Source organism: Aotus nancymaae, unplaced genomic scaffold (genome assembly GCF_030222135.1).
Source record: "Aotus nancymaae isolate 86718 unplaced genomic scaffold, 86718_ANA_hifiasm-v0.15.2.pri h1tg000014l, whole genome shotgun sequence".
NCBI classification, from domain to species: domain Eukaryota; kingdom Metazoa; phylum Chordata; class Mammalia; order Primates; family Aotidae; genus Aotus; species Aotus nancymaae.
The window spans coordinates 112139435-112158802 of record NW_026988425.1 but is presented as its reverse complement, the minus strand read 5'-3'; the positions used below and the strand labels follow the sequence as shown (position 1 = coordinate 112158802).

Below are 19368 nucleotides of genomic sequence, written 5' to 3'. Positions count from 1 at the left end.
TTCCCAACATTTTATTACGAGGATTTTCAAACATAAGAAAAGTTGAAAGAACCATGAGTCAGCATTTAGGTTCTCCAGTGAACATTTAACCACATTTGCTTTATCTCACGACTTTCCACCCCTGTATCATCATCTGTCGTACTTTTTGATGCATCCAAAGTAGGTGCCGTTACCTCTGATCATTAATGGGTAATGGAGTGACAGCTGCTTTCCGTTTAGTACCTACCATGTGCTAAGTGCTTTGTAGACAGTAGCTCCAATCTTTATAGCTTCACCAAAGAAGCATGTTTTCCATGTGATGAAACCCAGGTTCAAGGAGGTTATTTAAAAGGTTACACAGCTCATAACTGGAGAGCCCGAGATTTTAACCTCAGCCTTAAACCAGAGCTGTTCCCTCCATGCCCTGCTGAACGTGGAATTAGAAAGGAGGCTGGATGGGGCTGGGCGGTGTCTTACGCCTGTAATCTCAGCACTTTGGGAGGCCGAGGCAGGCGGATCATGGGGTCAGGAGTTTGAGACCAACCTGGCCAACATAGTGAAACCCTGTCTCTACTAAAAATACAAAAAATTAGCCGGGTGTGGTAGCGGGCATCTGTAATCCCAGCTACTTGGGAGGCTGAGGCAGGAGAATCCTGCTTGAACCCAGGAGGTGGAGGTTGCAGTGAGCAGAAATTGCACCATTGCACTCCAGCCTGGGTCACAGGGCAAGACTCTGTCTCAAAAAAAAAAAAAAAAAAAAAAAAAAAAGGCTGGATGTACTGGGATGCTGGGCAGATGATAGTACAGACCTAGTTTCTGTGCTCAGGTCTAGGCTGATAATGTGTTGGGTGCAGTGGGAGGGAGGCTGACGAGGCATACCATGCTTGATTCTTGTAGGAAGAGAAGCTGGAAATGACCCTTTTGGAAAGGGTTTTCCAGGCAGAGGGAATGGCCAGGGGAGGCCCTGAGGGCTGAGCTAGCATGGTATTTGTGACAGTGCCAGTCCCTGGGCAGCTGGGTTTATGAGGGGGGTGTCTGTCTTGGAGGGCCACGTGTGATGGATGGGTAAGAGCCACACCTGCCTTCAGCCTGCTCCGGAGACACTTAGTATGCCGGATATGATGCTGGGTGGGGGGCTGCAAAGATACAGCCAGCGTGGGCATCACGTCGAGGAACATGGGCTGTGGACGAGACAGCATGGATCTGGGGAGTCTGCGACACGGCAGGGAACCCAAAGGGCCACAAAAGACACTCCAGCACGTCTGGAGATGGGGAGGGAGTTGTGAGAATCAGAGGAGGCTTCCAGACGGATTTGAGGTTGAGAAAGAAGGGGAAATTTGAGCAGACACAGAGGAGAGAGGACAGTAAGGGGCAGCGTGGCAGGAGGGACACAGTATGTTGAGGTAAAAAGTCAAGCATGTTACAATAATAGAATGCACGTTCCTAGGAGGTTGCGTCGATGCTTCACTGCCACCTAACAGGGACAGCTATCCACGGGTCACCACTGGATGGAGTGCTTCAGACGGAGGTGATGAGATTTGCAAAGGGATGGGGAATTTGGGCCTTTGGGTGGTGGGGGAAGTGGGCAGATGGGAATTGGACTGGCAGAAAGGAACTGAGAAGGAGCCCCAGGTGGGCAAGTTTGGATAAGAGAATAAGTTGAGAGAGGAACAGAGGTCTGGGAATGAGGCAAAGTTCAGGGACCTTGAATGCTGGGAAGCCACAGTGGGGCTTTCTGTGGCATGTGGGAGCAGTCCCAGGGCCAGCACCGTGGTGGCGGTAGATGGTGCTGGGGAGGCAGCTGCAGGCAGAGTGCAGGAGGCCTATGGTGCTGGGGTGGATGGGGTGTCTGGGTGGCTGCACGGAGGCTTCTGGAGTTTCCTGCAGTCACTGGCGCCCAGGGGATGCAGACCTGCAGGAGGTGGCTGTGGCAGGAGGGAGGAGCCTGAGGGCCTGAGAGATAAGAAAGGATGACACACGTGCCGCTGTCACTCGCTGCAGGCTAGCACAGAGTCCAGAAAGCAGGTGCTTGTGAATAATCAGATGATATTGATGGTAAGATGGTGAAAACCGTAGCAATATCCAGAACCTGCAGCGTCCCAAACCCTCACTGCCGACGTGAAGATCTGGTCCAGATTCTGCAGACTGAGGACTTATAGAAGCACGGATAGAAAATAAACGGCTTCCCCGTGCACACACTCAGCATAGAGCCCAGTCATCAGCACTGAGCTCTTAGAAAACAGTCTTTCAAAAAAGATACTCAATATTGAAACAACAAATGCAAGAATCCCCAGGAATGGACAGTGCAGAAACCACGAAACTGAAGGATGCAGAAACCGTGTGCGTGACATGAGGCCCTTCCTGGCTTTCGGGCTGGAAGACAGACAATGCGGGCTCTGTTAGAATCCTAAAAGAGGCTTTTGTGTTGTGTTTTGGGGGATGAAAGATACGATAATTCTAAATTTCACCTGAAAGGAAAAAGTGGAAAGCTGGGTCAGAATGATTTTTCAGTAGAAAAATCCCGAAGGAAGTCTGACCTCGCCAGATATGAAAATGTAATGCAGAGATTTATTTACTGCCTGGGATGTTTAAGGCAAAAGTCCTTTTAAAAGGTTAGGTTAGAAACAACAACATCAACAAATACTGTGTGTGCCGGGAAGGGCCTGGGAAGCTTCCTGTTTCTTCTCTCTGAGCCCAGTTGGCAGAAGCAGCATGTTTTAATGGAGGAAAATCTGATGTAGTCTCTGGTTTCCATGTAGCCTGCTAGTATAGCAACACAGAGGATTCCTGATGTATACATCTCATCATTCTAATGATAATTGTGATTGCTCCATTATTTTTTAGGCCACCTGTACTTTTCCTATTCAAAGGAAAATGTTTCTTAGGGGTTTCCTCAAGGTTTTGCAGAAGTACATTTTGTTTTTTTTAAGTTAGATCCCACCTTTTTTGGGAAGACTTATAAAAATGTGTGAACACTAAGACTTATCTGGTTACTAGATAAAATACTTGAAGTGAATAAAATACTGTAGTTTTAAGAATAGGGCTGGGCATGGTGGGTCACGCCTGTAATCCTAGGACTTTGGGAGGAGGCTGAGGCGGGCGGATGGCTGGAGCCCAGGAGTTGGAGACCAGCCTGGGCAACATGGTGAAACCCCATCTCTACAAACAGTACAAAAACAGTTAGCCAGGGGTGGCATGCACCTGCAGTCCCAGCTACTCAGGATGCTGAGGTGGGAGGATCCCCTAAGCCTGGAGGCAGAGGTTGCAGTGAGCCGAGATGGCACCACTGCACTCCAGCCTGTGCAACGGAGCAAGATCCTGTCTCTAAATAAATAAATTGAATACATAATTGAAAGGATCAGCCAGTACCTTTGGTTGCTGGCCAAGTAAATGAATCAATATTCAGTTAACCATAAAATATAGGTGATCCACAATCCCTTCCCTTCTTGAATCAGTTAGCTGGAAATCAGTTTTCTTTGGGGGATATAGAAGGAGGTGGTGATGACGTGATCACTGATGTTTATTGAGCTCTTGTTCTGTGATAGCCATGGTTCTGAGAACCTTCTGTTTCTTGATTAATTCCTACTGCAAACCTGTGCGTTGTCTCCATTTCAGAAATGGGGAAACTGAGTCACAGCGGGGTTGAGCGGCCTGCCAGGGTCACAGAACTAGGAAGCGGCAGGCCCCGGATTGGAATGCAGACATCTTGACTCCTGCGCGTCCTTTGTCCTGCGCGTCCTCTCTGTTTTATGAGTAACGTTTGTCTCTGTTGATCATCTGATTCTTTTTTTCAGTCTCTAGTATTGACGTAGAGATGGCTCTGGGATGTGATTGAATACCAACCCTAGAAGGGGTGCCCAGAAATGGCCCAGCACTGTCATGTCACCTCTGTGTTATCCCTCCTATGAAGCCACGGTTGTCTCGCCTTTCCCATTTGGGTGGCATTGCTAGTCATGGGAATGGAACCCGGCTGTCTCCCCTCCGCCCCCCCTCCATTCTGTTCCCTGGTCTTCCTGGTGACTGACCGGCCACGGGCCTCCTCTGGGGTGACCCAGGCAGTGCCTCTCTGCTGTGTGGAGCTTGGCTTCCTCGGGCACAGTGAGGAGCCGAGGGAGGCGGTTCTGCGGCTCCTTCTCCAGCTCTGGAGTCTCCCTCACTTGTCTGTCATTCTCCACCTGCTGTTTGCTAGGAAGCACCGTGTGAACCCACAGGCCCAGGCCCCGGCCTGGCCCCGGCAGCCTCCCGCACAGGCGCGGCTTCTGGGAACGTCCTGACAGTGCCCCCCTCACTCTCGCCCTCATTTATGGGGCCGCACAAAGCGGTGGCCTTGTGCCCGCAGTGCTGAATCACGGCAGAAATGTTCAGAAATTCCATTAGGATAATCTATCCCAGACAGAGAGCCCTGCCTTGGGGCCTGCTCAGGTCGCCTGGTGGCCCATTAGAGCCTGGCATCCGGCCAGAGGCCACATTACCGCCGGCTTCTGCACTGTGGATTTGTCTCGGGCTCCTTAATGAGGCCAGGGACTTGAGTTTTCTTTCACGTTTGCTTCTTCTCCTGCTTAAGGGACCACCAACCTGTGGAGCTGTGTGAAATGCCCACAATAGCCCGTGACTCAGGGGATTGGCATTTCTCACAGTCCCCGAGGCTTGGGGGCAGATTTCCTCCACCGCTCTCAAAATAACCAGGTTTGATTGCAGCCTCAGAGAACATGCTACCCGTTTCTTAAAGTGGTACGAACCTATTCGTTAAAAATGTCCCTCACAGAGCTTTAGAGGAAATCATCATTTCCAGCGTCTCCTCAGTGTCTTGTTGATTCCTTCGCTGGATAGTCCTGGGGCTGTCGGAAGGAAGAGGGGAGGCTGTGGCTGCCATTGGGCCAGTTGTGCTACCCGAAGCATGAACTCAATGGCTGGTGGCCAGCTGGGTGCTCACAGGTAGTGAAGGTGACATGTGTCCCTGCCTGCTAGGATCCAGCCATTGAGAGGGGCCACAGGTGAGGGACAGCTCCTTCTCCAGCAGGAGCCTCTTACTCTCACAAGAGAGCTCTGCAGCACCATTTTGGATGAAATTACCAAGAAAATTGACTTTCATTAATGCAGCCTGGAGGACCTGTCTGCAGGATTTGTGCTTTCTGAAATTTGTATGCAATACCACGGTCTCTGCCCTCACTAGGAGGCCTAGTGGTATCACAGGGGAGGGGCCGAGAGCTCGGGCTGCCTGGGTTTGCATTTTTCTCTTTACTGGTGAGCTGCGTGCCCTTGACCAAGATGCTGTCTCTGTGCCCCAGCCTTCTCACCTGTGCAGCGAGGATGCAGCTGTAGGCCCTGCGTTGGGGGTGGCTGGGACTGCGTAAGTTACAGACACGAGAGTGACCATGGTGCCTGGCACTCAGTGTCAGCCAGGGATGGTAAAGGCCTAGGAAGGGGAGGCTGTGGGGCTATGTCTTGTCCCCTGAAGTGGGCCAGAAGTCCCATGCAGGGCTGGCTCCTGTCTTGTATACCTCAGAGTCCTGAACTCTATGAAGCTTTGGTGATGCTTTGGAATTCTCCTGGAAGAGCGGCAGAGCTATTCCCCTTGGATGGGGAGGGGGGAGACATATTTTTCCCCGGGCAGCTATGTACCTTCTGTTCTAACTTGGGTAGCTCAAGGGAGAGGCCCGGTGGTGCCTGAGGCTCGCAGCTGAGCTGGCCGGGATCTGAACTAGACCAGGACCTGAACTAAAACCTGGTCTTCCTCCCCACACCCTGCTCTGGTTCCTCAGCTGTAGGACGCCACCCCTTCTGCTGCTGTCATCCTCGGGTGCACACCCTTGGAGCCTGGCTTTTACCTTGAACATTCCTCTGATTATACAGACCTCAGAACTTTCTCGGCAGTGGAAGCTGTTTGTGTTTCTGGAAGCTAAAATGCTTGGTCATGAGGGTGTGGGATTAAGGGGTTGGTGTCCTGTTTCCTGGCTTCTGCCCTGAGTGAAGGGCTGGGGCTCTGGACTCCGGCCCTTGGACATCCCCCGTCCACACACAGTGCTCTGCAGTCACTGCTCCAAGCAGGTCTGCCGGGTGCACCTCTGGGAAAGCACCTCATGCCTCCTTTCCTCCAGCTGCTCACAGGGTTCTCACGTTCATGGGCTCACCATGTTGAAATGGATGGAAATACAACTCAATGAGGTTTGCCCAAACTGCCAAGCCCCTGCTCAGGTGTGGGCGCCCTGCCTGTTTTTGTGCCCAGCTCTCAGCAGTAAGATCAGCATTTCCCAGTGGGCTCTGGTTCTGGATGCCCTTTGCCATGTGCAGTGTATTTCTTGGAACCGGAGTTAGTGACTTCACATGTTGCTCTAGCAACTGAGAAACTGTTGCACCCAGAGCTGCCAGCAGCCCAGGGGGGTCTCCATGTGTGACTGGCTGGACAGGCATCCTGGTGCTAAGCCCCTAACCAGCAGGCTGGGTCTGCTGGGACCACTCTCTCTTCAGCTTTGGGATCTGAAGCAGTAGATGTGGACAGCCTAATGAAACTCTATAATTTTAGAATTTGGGAGCAGACATAGTCAAAGAAATCACTTAGTTTGGTACTTTTCACCGTTTTATCAAAGGGGATAACAATATGCCAATTTGGATGCAGTGAGGCCCCTCCTGGGGGTGGCATTGGGAGGGTGCTGCTGACGAGGAGCACTTTAGCACTGCCTGCCTTCTACTTTTTGTCATCTCCAGGATGACCCCCTGGAACGTAGTTTGAAACCACAGATGCAGTTTGGCTGCCTTATAAGTGTCAGTCCCTGTTCTGCTCCTCGTGAGTCTTCTGTAAGCTGCCCCCCCCAGCTGTGACTCCAGTGGGGATGTAACTGCTCTGGGGCCCCCTAGCCAGACATGATCTCTCCAGTGCCCCCTTGCTCCTGCTCCTTTTCACCCTGGATGAGAAAGCTTTCTAAAAGGGCTTGGCTCTCCAGTACTGCCAAAGCCCTAGCCTGGTCATGTTGTTCGCTGGGCTGGAATGGGTTGAGCGCCATGCTGGGCACCAGGGATGTGGTAGTGAGCAGAGCAGGCAGCGTGGCCCAGATCTGATGAGCCTGGTGGGTGGGCTTGCTAGCCCTGTGGTGCAACCTTGCCAAAGCCACCTCTTCAGGTAGAGGTCCTAAAACATGTGACACTGTGGTCATTGGCCATATACCACATAATACGTTTTATTAGAGGCACTTCTTACTCTTCATTTCCTAATGAATTATCTTTTAAAATTATTTTCATAGGGCCTTATTGGAAGGAGAAAGTAATCCAGAGATAGTGGTCTGGACTGAGCACGCTGAAAACATGCCATCAGGTAAATAAAAGCTAACTATTTAACTTAACTTTAAGCATCTGAACTGTTTATTCTGTGGTTAGATAGTAAAGCACCATGATCTGGAAGAACGGGTTAGATGTGGTGTTTAGATAACAGGAGTTCATCTCTCATTTAAGTACCAAGTAGATTTTAGTGTAGTGTGGCATAATTTCAGTTATGTGAATGAGAATGTTTGGGAAGGTGCCTGATAAACTTAGTCCCTCGACGGGATGTGGGAGTGGAAGGGGCTGATGGCAATGGGCAGTGTGGGGGCAACGAGGGGTGCATATGGACTTGAGTTTCACACCTTTGGAAGGGGCACTCCTTTCATTTCCAGACCAAGGGGTTATGGTTGTTATACCTGTAAAGGGAGGTAAGGCCTTGGAGGGCTGTCAGGCAACACTCGGGAACCTGCTACCCTAACAGGGAAGAGAGGTGGGAGTGGTTGCATTGTTTCCACCACCGTAGATTGGTGTGGGCAGCTCAGGAAACTGTGTCCTGGTGCCCTGAAGACTATCTTACTCAGGTCAAGAGCCTCAAGACAGGGCCCGTCCTTCCTGTGGCTGCAGAACTGACATAAGAGAATTAATGTTCATTAGAAAGACCCCAAGAACCTGAGGGATAACTTGTTTTTTAACCTTTTAAAGCCCTATAGAATCTTAAAGAGCTCTGACTAAGCCAGGGTAGATTAAATTACATATAGAATGTTGAGCTCACTCCTTCTGCAGCATGGTTTTAGTCTTCATTGTTCCCTTAGGCACCTCATGGATTTGACAGGTCACTGGATTGAGAATAATATTTGGGTTCTAATCATATAAAACTGGAAGGGATCTGGTCTTAGACAACATGCAGCGACTTTCCTTTCTAATTTTGAAAGTAAGTTTGAAGAAAGCAAAGACGTTCATGGAAGGGTAGGCACTGGTCAGCCTGCCTGCCGTCAGTTAACATATGACATCTACAAAACAAGAAGAATTAACTCCCCAGATTTCAAGGTTTACTTAGTTACCTAAATTTGTAACCTGCGAATACTTAAGTTTAGACATACATGTAACCTAGAGAGAGGGGAGAAGGAAGAAAAGGGCCCAGGAGCTCCCAGAAAGACCAACAGCCTAAGCCAGGGCCTTGCTCAGATTTTACCAGTTGTGATTTTGGAGCCAAGGGAGAGCACGTGGAGGGGCTGACAGCTGCTGCCATCAACTTGCTTCATTTATTTGTTGTTTTTCAAGCTTCTTGAAGGAAATGGAGAACTTCATGTTTGTAAACTAAATGGATTTTGGCATTGACATATTATGCCAAAAGCTTTAGAATAAAAATTATTAGTTGTGAATTCTTTTATTAGACTTTGAGCTTCCAGATAGCTCTGTTCTGTTGAATGAATGTGCAGGTAAATTCCTAAATAGTGAATTTATCAATACTTATTAGTGTGCTTGTGTTTCTTTTGTAATATTGCATAAAATAATGTTGGCCCCTTGCCCACTAGCTGACAGGCCTAAACCCAGCCTGTAATCGTCCATATTTCCTGTTGAATCTTAATTATAAATGAGATCGTTCCTGCACTGTTTCCTAGGGTTCATCTTCTGGGACTTCTCAGTTTAGGATCAGTTGACCTGAAAAGAGGAGCTTTGTAGAAAATGTCCTGGCCTGGTCTCTTCCCTGTATTTTGGAATCTGTCCAAAGAAGGCCTCTGGCCTCGGCTGCCATAAGGGAGAGAGAAGGCCCTGTCTCTGCTGATCCAGCTAGGGTGTGGGTGGACACTGGGGCCCTCTCGGCATGGACGGTGCTCCTGCTTACGTTTTAACCGCCCGCTGCCATTCCTGAAGAGCAGTTTACCTTGCTGGGGTTTGCACCCCACAAAGGGTAGCACTGTCTGCAAACAGCCTAGAGCAAAGCTGGAAGCCCTGAGGACTGCCTCCCAACTTCAGGGTCGTGACACTAAGACAGATCGGGGTGTTTCTGAGAACACGGGCACCTTTTCAGATGAGAAAGTTGTTACATGTAAAAATAAAAGATCAGAAAACTTAACAAAGTTAAATTGTTTAATATTTGTATGGAAATCAGAGGAAGTTAAATTATTTAATACTTGTATGGAAATCAGTGAAAAATAAGAGCATATTAAATAGTGGAGAATAATGCTTTTGGTGTTTAATGACAAACTTTGTAATTATAGAGCTCTTCTCTGCTGAAGTAGTAAATCAAACTTAACAAAGCAGAAATTAATGATTTCAAAATATAAGATTGTGAAATTTTAGCCACAGAAACTAGCACTTCTGACCTATCTGGCATATGCATTGTGCCTTACGATTAATGTTAAGATGAGTGAGTATTTTAACATCAGTAACTGGAGAAACGTGTTAGGCTAAAGTATTTGTAGTGCTACTTTTATTGTGACAGGATTTTGTAAATGGCCAAAAAATAATTTGAGCACTGACTATAACTTACTTATGATGAGTTTTCTGTGGTAACAATATATATTTATTATGATGGAATGAGATTAGACCTGCAACGATGCTTTTAGATGGAAAAGGGTAATGATGCCTGACATTTTAATGAACTGTTTATTCAATTTCTACAGAATTCAGAAACAAATCCTATCACTATACCGACTCAGTATTACAGAGGGAAAATGAAAGAAATCTATTTTCAAGGCAGAAAGCACCTTTGGCGAGTTTAAATCACAGCTCAGCTCTGTATTCTAGCCTGTCAGGGCACCGTGGATCTCAGACGGGCACATCTGTTGGAGGCGCTGCCAGAAGAGGCTTCCTGGGCCCGGGATATTATTCCTCGGCCACTACCCAGCAGGAAAACTCTTACGTCAACAGTCAAACCAGTGCCAGAACTTTCTCTCCAACCTATGGCCTTTTAAGAAATACTGAGGCTCAAGTGAAAACATTCCTTGACAGACCAAAAGCTGGAGATACAAGGGAGGTCCCCGTTTACATAGCTGAAGATTCCACAGTTGCCCGCCAGTCATACCGGGAACGCCAAGACAATGTGGCGGCAGGTGCTTCGGAAAGCACACGGTCGAATGAGAGGACCGTCATTCTGGGAAAGAAAACAGAAGTGAAAGCCACACGGGAGCAAGAAGGAAACAGACCAGAAACCATCCGAACAAAGCCAGAAGAGAAAATGTTTGATTCTAAAGAGAAGGCTTCCGAGGAGAGGAACCTAAGATGGGAAGAACTGACGAAGTTAGATAAAGAAGCGAGACAGAGAGAAAGCCAGCAGATGAGGGAGAAGGCCAAGGAGAAGGCCCCACTGAAGGCGAAAAGCGTGCGAGAGAGAGAGATACCGATTAGTCTAGAAGTATCCCAGGACAGAAGAGCAGAGGAGTCCCCGAAAGGTTTGCAGACGCCCGTGAAGGACGCTGGTGGCGGGACCGGTAGAGAGGCAAAAGCAAGAGAGCTGCAGTTCAGGTTGGGCACCAGTGATGCCACTGGCTCTCTGCCAGGTGATTCCATGACAGAAACCGTAGCAGAAAACATCGTTACCAGCATCCTGAAGCAGTTCACTCAGTCTCCAGAGACAGAAGCATCTGCTGATTCTTTTCCAGACACAAAAGTCATTTATGTGGACAGAAAAGAGCTTCCTGGGGAAAGGAAAACGAAGACTGAAATAGTGGTGGAGTCTAAACTGACCGAGGACATTGATGTTTCCGATGAAGCTGGCCTGGACTACCTTTTAAGCAAGGATATTAAGGAAGTGGGGCTGAAAGGCAAGTCGGCTGAGCAGATGATAGGAGACATCATCAACCTCGGCCTGAAAGGGAGGGAGGGCAGAGCGAAGGTCGTCGATGTGGAGATCGTCGAGGAGCCCGTGAGCTATGTTAGTGGGGGGACGCCAGAGGAATTTTCTGTCCCATTTGAAGTGGAGGAGGTTGATGATGTATCCCCAGGCTCCGGAGGGTTGGTTAAGGAAGAGGAAGGTTATGGAGAGAGAGATGTCACATTCTCAGTTAATCAGCATCAGAGGACCAAGCAGCCCCAGGAGAATACGACTCACGTTGAAGAAGTGACAGAGGCAGGTGACTCGGAGGGCGAGCAGAGTTATTTTGTGTCAACTCCAGATGAATACCCCGGGGGGCATGACAGAGATGATGGTTCCGTGTATGGGCAGATCCACATCGAGGAGGAATCCACCATCAGGTACTCTTGGCAGGATGAAATCGTGCAGGGGAATCGAAGGAGGACACAGACGGATGGTGCAGTGGGCGAGAAGGTTGTGAAGCCGTCGGATGTCCCAGCGCCCTTTCTGGAGGGGGACCTGGGTTCCACTCACTGGAAAGAACAAGCTAGAAGTGGTGAATTTCATGCCGAAGCCACCGTCATTGAAAAAGAAATTAAAATACCCCATGAATTCCACACCTCCATGAAGGGCATCTCCTCCAAGGAGCCCCGGCAGCAGCTGGTGGAGGTCATCGGGCAGCTAGAGGAAACCCTTCCCGAGCGCATGAGGGAAGAGCTGGCCGCCCTCACCAGTGAGGGGCAGGGCGGGCCGGGGAGCGTTTCCGTGGACGTCAAGAAGATCCAGGCTGCTGGTGGCGGCTCCGTGACCCTGGTTGCTGAGGTCAACCTCTCACAAACTGTGGATGCCGATCAGTTAGACCTAGAGGAGCTGAGCAGAGATGAGGCCGGTGAGATGGAGAAAGCTGTGGAGTCAGTGGTTCGGGAGAGCCTGAGCAAGCAACGCAGCCCCGCGCCTGGCAGCCCAGATGAGGCAGATGGAGCAGAGGCCCCGGGCACTGGTGTTCGCTTCAGGCGCTGGGCCACCAGGGAGCTGTACATCCCCTCAGGCGAGAGCGAGGATGTGGGCCAGGCCACTCACAGCTCGGGACGGCCCAGTCCCCAGGGCCCAGTGTCGGCCACTGTGGAGGTCAGTAGCCCCACGGGCTTTGCCCAGTCACAGGTGCTGGAGGACGTGAGTCAGGCTGCAAGGCACATTACACTTGGCCCCTCTGAGGTCTGGAGGACTGAGCGAATGTCGTATGAAGGACCCACTGCGGAAGTGGTGGAGGTAAGTGAGGGAGGTGACCTAAGTCAGGCAGTGAGCCCAACCAGAGCCAGCCGGTCTGTGAGGCATGTCACGCTGGGTCCTGGTCAGAGTCCACCGTCCAGAGAAGTCATCTTCCGAGGCCCTGCCCCTGCCTGTGTGGAGGGTGGGGGCTCGCCAGAGCCTGGCCCAGCAGAGTTTCCTGCAGATATGGATGGATCAGGGAGGCATAGCACATTTGGCTCCAGACAATTTCATGCTGAAAAGGAGATTACTTTTCAGAGCCCCATTTCTGCTGCAGGGAAGGTTGATGATTATTTTGCAACAGAAGAGTCAATGGGTACCCAGATTTCTGTAAGGCAACTCCAGTTAGGCCCTAGAGAAGGGTTCAGTGGGCAGATCCAGTTCACAGGTCCACTTTCAGACAAGCTGGAGTTGGGTGTCAGAGGAGATTCTGTACACACGGAAGGGTTGCCAGGGAGCAGCACGTCCATCAGGCACATCAGCCTTGGGCCTCAGAGGCATCAGACCACTCAGCAGATAGTTTACCATGGGCTGCTTCCCCGACCCGGGCAATCTGGTGACTCAGAGAGCATTGTGCACAGGGAGAGCTCAGCAGATGTGCCCCAGGCCACTCATAGTCATACTGTAGGTAGAAAAACCTTTATGACTGAAAAGAGCACCTTCCAAAGTGTCATTTCAGAATCTCCTCAGGAGGATAGTGCAGGGAACATGTCAGGGGCAGAAGTGACATCGGGTATTAGCAGATCCTTTAGGCACATTCAGCTAGGTCCTACAGAAAATGAAACCTCTGAACATGTCATCCGTGGACCTGTGTCCAGAACATTAGTGCTTGCTGATTCCCCTGAGCTAGATGAGTTAGCAGACAGCAGAGGAACGCTTAGGCACATTGCAGCAGGGCCCAAAGAAACTTCGTTTACCTTTCAGATGGATGTGAGTAACGTAGAGGCCATCCGCAGCCGGACACAGGAAGCAGGAGCTTGCGGTGTGTCTGACCATGGTGCCTGGAGAGACACGGACAGTAGGGGTGATCAGGCAGTTGGTGTGAGCTTTAAGGCTTCTGCTGGGGAAGGAGAACAGGGCAAGGAGCAGGCCATGTTTGATAAGAAGGTGCAGCTACAGAGAATGGTAGACCAAAGGTCAGTGATTTCGGATGAAAAGAAAGTTGCCCTTCTCTATCTAGACAATGAGGAGGAGGAGAATGATGGGCATTGGTTTTAATAAGCAGAAACATTTTGTTTTAATGGTATCCTATTGGCAACATACCAAGATCCAAAGGCCTTATTTTAAGGCGCAGGGAGTCTATTAAAATCTCCCCTTTTTTGCTTTCTTAGAGAGTACTCCAGGCAGTGTCAATTTACATTAATCCATAAAGATTTCCAGTTAATTCATGCCTTAAAAGACACTGCAATTTTATTTTTGAGTTGGGATTCTGCAAAACACTTTTTTTTTCCTGGAGTCTTCACTCCACTCCTGGAGATGATTTCTATGTTTTGCACCTGGTCACAGACATGGCTTGCATCTGTTTGAATAACAGTTGATTATAGATGTCAAAACATTAACCAGATTAAAGTAATATATTTAAGAGTAAATTTTGCTTGCATGTGCTAATATGAAATAATAAACTAACATTGTAGGGGAAAAATAAATACATTTTAGACTCTTTCTAAAAAGTCTTTTCAAAAAGAAATCATAGGAAATAGGCAGACTGTTTATGTTAAAAATTTTTTGCTAAATAAATGATTTCATCTTTAGGAAAAAGTTACTGGCCATATAGAGTTAAATTTATCTTAAGACTTGAGTGAATTGCTTTCTATGTACAGACTTTAAAAATACAGTATTGATGGAGAGGACAGCTGTTGTCTGTTGTGATATTTCATATCTGTTTGCACAGGTTCCCCTGCACTGGTAGGGTAGGTGACGATTAGGAATCGCTTACGGTACCATTTCATTTTTTGGCACTAGGTCATTAAGTAGCACACTGTCTGAACACCCTTTTTTTGTTATAGCCTAAGTTCTGGAGTGGCCAGTTCCTATCAGACTGTGCAGACTTGAGCTTCTCTGCATCTTAGCTCTCAGCACCCAAAGGTTTCATTTCACTGGGGGGAGGTAGACCTTGAAGGCAATGAAGAATGCTGATGCTCAGACTGCAGCTGGACTGGCAAGTTGGCTGTATGCAGGAAAACTGGAAACACACAGTGGACCGTGCCTCCTAAAGACGCCTTTCCCAGCCTTCCATTCATAGGATGCGGGTCTTTCTGAGCTCAGGGGTGAAAGATGAAAACAACCGTGAACCCACCTCATGGAAGTGTTTTTGCACTTTCAACAGAAGTCATTGCAGTTGGGGTGTTTTGTCCAGAGAACCAATCTATTAAATAGAAGGATGTTTTGGGGAAGGAACTGGGTATCTCTCCTGCAGCCCAGCACTGAGATACCCAGGATGGGCCTGGGGTGTGAGAAAGGCCTCCACCCTCACAGGCGGCAAAGCGTGGACCTGTACGTAGGTGCCACCGGGTTTAAGATACTGGGATGAGCATGCTTCATTGGATTCATTTTATTTTACACATGGGTATTGTTTTTAAAGCTTCCATCTATAAAGTGTAGCATCATATAGGAAGAGGATTGCTAGCAGCACAGCATTTTTTCAGTCCAGGCTAGCTTCTTTGACATCACATTGTCTCAGCTGTACTTCCTGTATTTTTATCGTAGCACTGACTAGTGCACTGAGGAGTAAAACTCTGAGGTAGCATCACTCTCAGGCAGGCTACAACAATGGCACTGGAGGGTCTTCCCTCTCAGACTCACGTGGAGGCCCTTGGACCCCCAGGGCCCACGTCTCCCCAGATCCTGGGAGTGCCTACCGCAGGTAGTTTCTGGAGAGTGCATTTTCTTAATTGGTCAATGGAGGAGAAATGCAGCACAGCCTTCCAGATGATATTTGAAAAACACGGCGAATCAGAGTATGGAAAGAAAGTTGATTTGAATTCCAAGTTTAAACCTTTGTTGTCCATCTGCCAGATGAACTAGTGATTGTCAGACTGGGAGGGAGGTGACTGCTTTGTAAAGATTTGTCATTTCTAATACAGTCAAAGATGTGCTGATTTTATCTGTAACAGGTAATGGTTTTTGGATAGATGATTGATTGGTGAGAATTTGGTTAAGGTGACAGTCTTCCTGTCTGATGACCGGAAAGACTGGCGGTGAGGGGTCTGAGTCTAAGTGGGCTCAGTTTGATGTCAGTGTCTGGGCTCATGACTTGTAAATGGAAGCTGATGTGAACAGGTAATTAATGATATGACCCACTTGTATTTACTTTGGGAAATATCTTAGATCTTGTCATCTGCAAGTTTGGGACACAAAGCTTCAAGAAATATTCTGCCAGAAGCATTTACGAGTATGGAATCGAGCTATTGTTGGTTGGTAGATCTGTGGATCACCCAGGAGTGTGCTCTTGACATTGTGACAGGTCACCCCAAAGCTCCATGTCCTTTAAAACCAGTCACTCTGGACACAAGATAAATCACTTTGTGGTTGGATGGGGCTGGAACACAACCAGTCTTTTTGTATTCATTGCTATTTAACCAAACAGTACTCACTGAATGTTTTCCAGTTTCCCACTGGTTGTTTTGCTATTGTTTGTTTAAGATGTATATTTAGAATGGCATCATCTAAGAAGCTGATTTTGCTAAACCCCTGTTCCCTACAATGGGAAATGTCACAAGAATGTGCAAAAATAAAAATCTGAGGAAAAAACCCACATTGTTCTTAAAGAGAATGGATATTTTAAGTAGATTTTTGATGTTTCCTTTAAACTCTAAATAAAGAATCTGTGTGTTTACATGCATTTTTTTGGGTAGCAGAGTATTACTGGGTAGAATATATATGAAAAGTTCCAGTTCTCTAATTCCTCAATATTGTGAGCACAGAGCTAGAAAGCATGGCAGACAAAGTATAAGCCAACTGGTTTGTATTCAGATATACCCTGGACAATTTGGAGTAAACATGTCATCACAGCCTGAAAGACTAGTGCCTGTAGGATACCACCAACCATCCCATTTGGGATGTGGGACTCTGAGTGCTGAAACCAGGACTGGCCTGGGCATAGTTGATTGCCTTCTAAGTGCAAATTGGAGGGTTAACCAAGAAATGGCCATGGCCATTTCTTAGGAGCCTGAAAAAACTGAGGTAGTTTGAGACACAGAAGCAGTTAGATATCCTTACCTGTTTGTAGCCCCTTTACCAAAAATACAAAAACACAAGTAGCTGTAGTCTTCCTCCCTTATTGAAGTCAACAGAATTAACAGATGGCAGATATTGGAGGGAGCATTCCTAAATTCATGCTTTCCTGGGGTGGGGGCGCTAAATTTAAAAAATGTGTTTTAGCTTTTGTGATTCTAAGATACCTTTCAAGAAACACAGAAAGGAAGAAGTAACATCAGGATGCACATTTATTTCAAAAACCCAGCATGGACTCTCAGTTCAGCCTGCTGTAACAGGGAGCCATAACCTGAGAGACATTTATTTCTTACAGTTCTAGAGGCTGGGAAGTCTCAAGGTGCCAACAGATTCACTTCCCGGTGAGGGCTCTGTTCCTGGCCTGCAGATGGCTGCCTTCTCACTGTGTCCTCACATGGTGGGGAGAGAGAGAGATCATCTCTCTTGTGTCTCTTATTATAAAGCACTAATCATATTCATCAGGACTCCATTCTCATGACCTAATCACCTCTCCAAGGCCCCACCTCCTAATATCATCCCTTTGGGGATTAAGGCTTCAGCATGAATTGGAGGCATACAAACATTCAGCCCATAGCAGACTCCACCCGTGTCAACTAGATAGGACACATGGTGAGTAGTGACCACATCTTACACCTTTTTAGCACACTGCTGATGTCCCGCAGGCCAGGATCTGGGACCAGTGTGTACCAGCAAGGATGGTCTGTGGGGTCAGGTGTCACGCTTCTGAGGAAGATGTGGACCCTGCTTTTTTCTACCCTGTTGTAGCTCTATTGAGTTTATTTTCTCCATCAATTCTTGAGGTGGGGCCCTGCACAGATGGCCCCAGGATGGTTTGGATGTCCCACGGGGCTGGAGGGGAGGGCCCTGTGCTGCAATCTGCTGCCATCCTAGTACCAGCCTGCTGCCTCACTGGCCATGCTCTGTGGGATGAGGGGAGGGAAGAGAAGGGACAGCATTGCCCATACCTGCATCCCTACTTCTGGGTGCTCCATCCATCACGATCCAGCACTGGATCTCATCTTTGACATCGTGGAGAAACACGCTCAAAGCTTCCTGTTAGACTTGACCATCCTCACATGACTAAGGCCTCCCTCCAGGGAGCTGAAGACTGCTGTGCACATGACAGTGTGTCAACTCAGGAAGCAGCTCCAGGTGGCGTCCCGATTTGTCCTGCCTGGAGTAGAGGCCAGACAAGGGATGCAAAGCAGCAGGGAATCAGTGCCACCCCCCTGCAGCCTCCTGCTGGCCTTTCTTTTCAGTCCCTTACACCTGCCTCCTGGCCTCAGGCCTAGTCAGGTGCACCGAGTCCAGTGCACTGGCCTCCTGCCTCTCCTACTCTGCTCTTTCGCTCTCACGGATGCTGCCCCTGCTACCTACCAATCCCACCAGCATATGCCTAATTCCTGGTGCTGTGCCAGGCTGTGACTGTGTCTTGTCTACTGCCATGCCCCCAGTTCTTAGCACACGCCAGGTACATACCAGGTGCTCAACACAGTTCAAAGAGTGACCAAGGACACACAGAAAGGGAGCTGTCTCTGAACCCCTTTCAGGCTCCAAGGAACTCTGAGGCAGGCTGTACTTTGAAAACACATGCTGACACCAGCGCGTTCAAGTTTCCCTTTATTAGCATTTTCTTCTCATGTTATTCTTGATCCCTGTTAACCTCCTATAAGAAAGGGCTTCTTCCTGAATTTCAGTGTTCCAGATCTGACTCCAGACCTATGCAAGGATTTGTGTGTAGCAGTAGATGCCAGGCTGACTCCTGCAGAGGCCGCTCTGAACTTTTGAAGAGAAGTTTCAGCCACAGTAGTGCTGATGGGTAAAAATTCTTGTTGGCAAGAAAAAACACTTAGGTGATTAAAAGAAAAATGCTTTCTAGCATGTATCACCCTGAAGGGCATCCATTGTTCACAGTGTCGCCCACAGGCTTTTGGTCTCACTGTTGCATGTTGGAGCCAACAGTTGGCCTTGGAAATCTGTATCCTGACTGTTGAATTCCATCTTCTAGGTGGAGACAGATGTGTACAGCACCCTAATTGGCAGTGCCCAGGAATGTCCTAGGCTTTTTCAGGGTGAGGGCCTCGGTCTGCTGCTGTGCTGGGCCGGGCCTTCCCCAGCATGGTGTCCTGAGGGACGCTGGTGCAGAAGGCCACTTTGCCTTTTGATGCCTGCTTTGGCTTCACAGCAATCTCGGGGGCCCTGCGCAGATAAGCAGAGGGTGGGGTGAGTGTGGTGCCCCTCAGCCCCCCACACTGTTCCCATCCAGCCTTTGCCGCCCAGCAGGTGTCCAGACCCATTCAGGAGAAGCCTTAGGAGGGGCTATGAATGCAAGGAGAATTGTGGCATGAGAGCATAGAACATGAGATGTTTTATTCCCATCTTTTATTTTTTATTAATTTTTTTTTCAGACAGAGTCTCACTCTGTCACCCAAGCTGGAGTACAGTGGCCCAGTCTCAGTTCCCTGCAACCTCCACCTCCTGGGTTCAACTGATTCTCCTGCTTCAGCCTCCTGAGTAGCTGGGATTAGGCACATGTCACCATGCCATTTTTGTATTTTTAATAGAGACAAGGTTTTGCTGTGTTGGCCAGTCTGATCTCAAACTCCTGGCCTCAAGTGATCCACCGCCTTGGCCTCCCAAAGTGCTGTGATTACAGGCATAAGCCACCTCGCCTGGCCCCTCCCATCTTTTAAAATCCCCTGTGACCATCCTCACTGAGCTGAGGCAGTCAATGCTTAGCTGGCTTGGTGAGTAGGCCACAGGTGAGGAGGACAGTCAGAGCTGGGCCAGAGGCCTCCCTGGCTCACCTTGCCTGCCCTCAAAGGGTATGTTGCCCT

The 19368-nt window shown here is 48.7% G+C and overlaps 2 protein-coding genes across 10 annotated transcripts in view; one reads left to right on the top strand and one right to left on the bottom strand.

The window, feature by feature from the left end:
• SYNM (synemin) overlaps positions 1–16139 on the top strand; it is a 30614-nt gene extending 14475 nt beyond the window's left edge. The window contains exons 3-5 of one of the 2 annotated variants that reach the window (XM_064376251.1): positions 7218–7288; positions 9861–12298; positions 13223–16139. In XM_064376251.1, the coding sequence (XP_064232321.1) occupies positions 7218–7288; positions 9861–12298; positions 13223–13516 (2803 nt within the window). In that variant the 3' untranslated portion in view covers positions 13517–16139. Of the gene's footprint in view, positions 1–7217; positions 7289–9860 lie in introns of both variants that reach the window. The other variant, XM_012438617.3, reaches the window with a different exon arrangement.
• Positions 15520–19368, bottom strand: part of TTC23 (tetratricopeptide repeat domain 23) — a 106708-nt gene continuing 102859 nt past the window's right edge. For all 8 annotated transcript variants that reach the window (XM_012438627.3, XM_012438624.3, XM_012438628.3 and 5 more), the window contains one exon: positions 15520–18730. In XM_012438627.3, coding sequence (XP_012294050.1) covers positions 18589–18730 — 142 coding nt within the window. In that variant the 3' untranslated portion in view covers positions 15520–18588. The remainder of the gene's footprint in view (positions 18731–19368) is intronic.